Source organism: Rhinopithecus roxellana, chromosome 1 (genome assembly GCF_007565055.1).
Source record: "Rhinopithecus roxellana isolate Shanxi Qingling chromosome 1, ASM756505v1, whole genome shotgun sequence".
NCBI lineage: Eukaryota > Metazoa > Chordata > Mammalia > Primates > Cercopithecidae > Rhinopithecus > Rhinopithecus roxellana.
The window spans coordinates 200,382,410-200,385,964 of record NC_044549.1 but is presented as its reverse complement, the minus strand read 5'-3'; the positions used below and the strand labels follow the sequence as shown (position 1 = coordinate 200,385,964).

The window sequence follows — 3,555 nt, the reverse complement described above, 5'->3', positions numbered from 1 at the left end:
ACTTCCCCAGATGCAAGAAAACGCATTTCTTGCCTTGGGGCTCCTTCTCTGCTTGCCTTTGTTTTGAGGTCCTGGGCTGAAGGCTCCCTGGGACTCAGAATCTCTCTCTCTCCATGTGTCTGCCTTGATGCTTTTTACCTCTGTCATTGTCACTTTCCATCAAGCTCTTGGGCAGAGGCCACTGCCCTTCTCTCACCCTCACTCTCCCTATCTCTGAAATGGGAAGAGGCCCTGACTTTACAGCTTTGTGCACATTGGCCCTGTAGGGCGTCTAGGTCTCAGTCTTTCTCATCCTTCTCTATGTGGTTGCTGTGTCTCCCCGGCACACTTCTTCCTGAAGTTTGTGGTGAGCCCTGGTGGTCGGAGGATTTGGAAATGACCCGCCATTGGCCCTGGGAGGTGAGCCTCCGGATGGAAAATGAGCACGTGTGTGGAGGGGCCGTCATTGACCCCAGCTGGGTGGTGACTGCGGCCCACTGCATCCAAGGGTGAGTGTGGCCCATATGTCCAGGGCTTGGAGACCACGAGCTACCATGGGCCCAGTTCAGCTTCCTCATTTCCTGAGTGAAACAGTGTGGGAGGGAGGGAGGGAGGGAGGAAGTGGGAAGGGCATCTGGGATAGGTGAGAATTGTGCTCGGGGTCTCCTGGGGACCAGGGACTGAGCTAGGGCAGGAGCCCCAGGCAACAAAGATTGCACCCTCAACTGAGCAACAGGAAAACCCAGAACATGCCCCCTACCCCATCACACATGAGAGCATATGTGTACACCAACACTTCCACACCTGCACGCACAGCACACAGACCAGGCCACCTTGAATCAGTTTGAATGATGAATGAGGAGGCAGGCAGCTCTCCGAACTTCGGTGCCCTCAGGCTAGATTAGGCAGATGGGGTGGAGGCAGGACTCCTGCTAAGGGGGTAGGGCTGCGTCCCCGCAGGAGTAGGGTAGGAGTGTGTTCCTGCTTGGGAGTCTGATACCTACCAAGTGGGGCTCTCTGTCTCCCACAGCACCAAAGAGTACTCAGTGGTGCTTGGCACCTCCAAGCTGCAGCCCATGAACTTCAGCAGGACCGTCCAGGTCCCTGTGAGGGACATCATTATGCACCCCAAGTACTGGGGCCGGACCTTCATCATGGGTGACATTGCCCTTGTTCACCTTCAAACACCTGTCACCTTCAGTGAGTATGTGCAGCCCATCTGCCTCCCGGAACCCAACTTCAACCTGAAGGTTGGGACACAGTGTTGGGTGACTGGCTGGAGCCAGGTTAAGCAGCGCTTTTCAGGTGAGCAGGATGGGATGGGAGGTGGGTGCGGTACCACCGAGAGCACACTCCTTTCCTTCTGGGGCCTTCCCTGCTGGACCTGGTTCTCTGAATGTGTTAGGATCACTCCTCATGTGGTGACCATTGTCACTGTTTATGTGGACACCTCATTCAGGCCTGGTAGTGCCTGGGCTGGGCATGACCATCTGTGTCTTACAGAAGCTCAGAACTGGGCATTCACTCATTCATTCACTTGACACACTTTGAGTGTCAGCAGCCAGCCCTTGGGATTAGAAATGCATGCCCTGTCTGGAGGGAAGTCATGATTGGGTGTGGGTGTGGGCACAGGCTGAGGAAAACAAGGCAAAGTTCTTGTCTGGTGGTCTTGAGATCCAGCTGGGAGGGATCCGGAATGAGCTCCGGGCAGAGGGACTGCCTTGAGGCCCTGGAGGAGGAGCGAGTGTTAATGAAGGTGGAGAAAGCGGCCATGCCAGCAGAGCTGACAGTCTGCAGGGAAGCCGCGTGGGGCTGGGCACCAGATTGGAAGCAGCTGCAATGAGACTTGAGTTATGGCTGGCTTGGTTCAGAAGCAGAAGTTTCCCAAGAAGGGGATCTGGACTCAGAGCCTTTGAGGGCGGGGACTTCTCAGACAAGGCCTGCACTGCAGGGGGAGGGGCCAGTAAAGGAGGGGAGGGCGTGGAGGTATGACAGGGGGTGGCTGGGCTGAGTCTCCAGAGTGAAGGGGACAGGACCCTGGACAGAGGTCAGGATTGGGTGAAGTGAGAGGTCACTGCTCACCCTCCTGGGCTCCACAGCCAACTCCACGCTGACCCCAGAGCTGCAGGAGGCTGAGGTGTTTATCATGGACAACAAGAGGTGTGACCAGCATTACCACAAGAAGTCCTTCTTTCCCCCAGTTGTCCCCCTTGTCCTGGGGGACATGATCTGTGCCACTAATTATGGAGAAAACTTGTGCTATGTGAGTTTCTGGGAGGTTCTGGTAGCTCCACTTCTGTTGGGAACCACTCCCGGGTGGAGGCAGTTCCCTGGGGCGGGGTTGGCCCGGCCTCCCTCTGTCACCATCACCTGGCGGTGCTCTGTTCCTGTCTTCCTTCCCCGTGATGCTGACTTTTGCCCCGGTTCTGGGGTATGGGTCCCAGCTGAGGAGCCAAAAGAGGCCCCCAAGTAGTGAGGCCCTGGGGAAGTGAAAACCCTCCCAGCAGAGCTCAGAGGGTGGGCATGGGTCCCCAGGGCCCCGCAGGCCCAGCTGGACCCACAGCCTCCATCACTCCTCTCTTTTTGCCTAGGGGGATTCTGGAGGGCCATTGGCTTGTGAAGTTGAGGGCAGATGGATTCTGGCTGGGGTGTTGTCCTGGGAAAAGGCCTGCGCCAAGGCACAGAATCCAGGCGTGTATACCCGCGTCACCAAATACACCAAATGGATCAAGAAGCAAATGAGCAATGGAGCCTTCTCAGGTCCCTGTGCCTCTGCCTGCCTCCTGTTCCTGTGCTGGCTGCTGCAGCCCCAGATGGGCTTCTGACCTCCCTACCCCTTCCTCTTCCTGCCTTGCCTTTGCTGAATGGGGCCAGATGGAGGTTTGACCAAGGTCATGTGTCCATCTTCAACAAGAGCCAGGGTGGGGAAGAGTAACCCCTGGGAGAATGGGTCTGGCTTTGGCATCCTGGTGAGAAGTGTGGTGGATGACCAGGCCTTGGGTGAGCAGGAGAAGGGAAGTACAGCCTGGAAGGATTCTGGAATCTGGGACCAGGAGAGCAGGGATTAAACATGTGCAAACTTGAGCTGACTCTTTTCTCTTTTCTGGGGTAGTCCTGGAGGTTGGTCGTGGGTGGGATGGCAGAGCTTCCTGGAATTAAGTCTGCCAGGAGCCTCTCTGGAGTGGCGACTGCTGGTTTTTGCTGTATCATTAGTGCTGGGGCTTAAGAAAAAGGTCTGGGCCTGTGACCTCAGTTTCCTTGTCTGTAAAGTAGGCATGCTGTTAAGAGAACAGTTGAAACATGCAGGCTTTTAGGCTGCAGTAGGAGTGACTCACGATAGTACTCCAAAAGCAGCGTTCTTTCTTTTTTTTAAACGGATTATAAAAGTAGTGCATGTTTATTGTAGAAAATTAGAAAACATAGTTGAACCTAAAGAAAGGAGACTTCCCCTGGAGTCCCACCACGTAGAGACATCTGCTTCTCATTTTGGTTTATTTTCTTCTACATTTTTTTCTTAAAAAATATTGCTCATAATCTTTTTTTTTTTTTAAGAAAAAAAGTAGAAAAAAATATACC

General features: G+C 54.3%; 1 protein-coding gene across 1 annotated transcript; it reads left to right on the top strand.

Annotated features, from left to right (window-relative positions):
* Positions 1-375: 375 nt before the first annotated feature.
* PRSS45P lies at positions 376-3,063 on the top strand. Its single transcript, XM_010374771.2, has 4 exons — positions 376-488; positions 1,010-1,284; positions 2,079-2,242; positions 2,571-3,063. The coding sequence occupies exons 1-4, from the start codon at positions 376-378 to the stop codon at positions 2,802-2,804; spliced, it is 786 nt and encodes a 261-aa protein (XP_010373073.2). The 3' UTR covers positions 2,805-3,063.
* Positions 3,064-3,555: the final 492 nt, after the last annotated feature.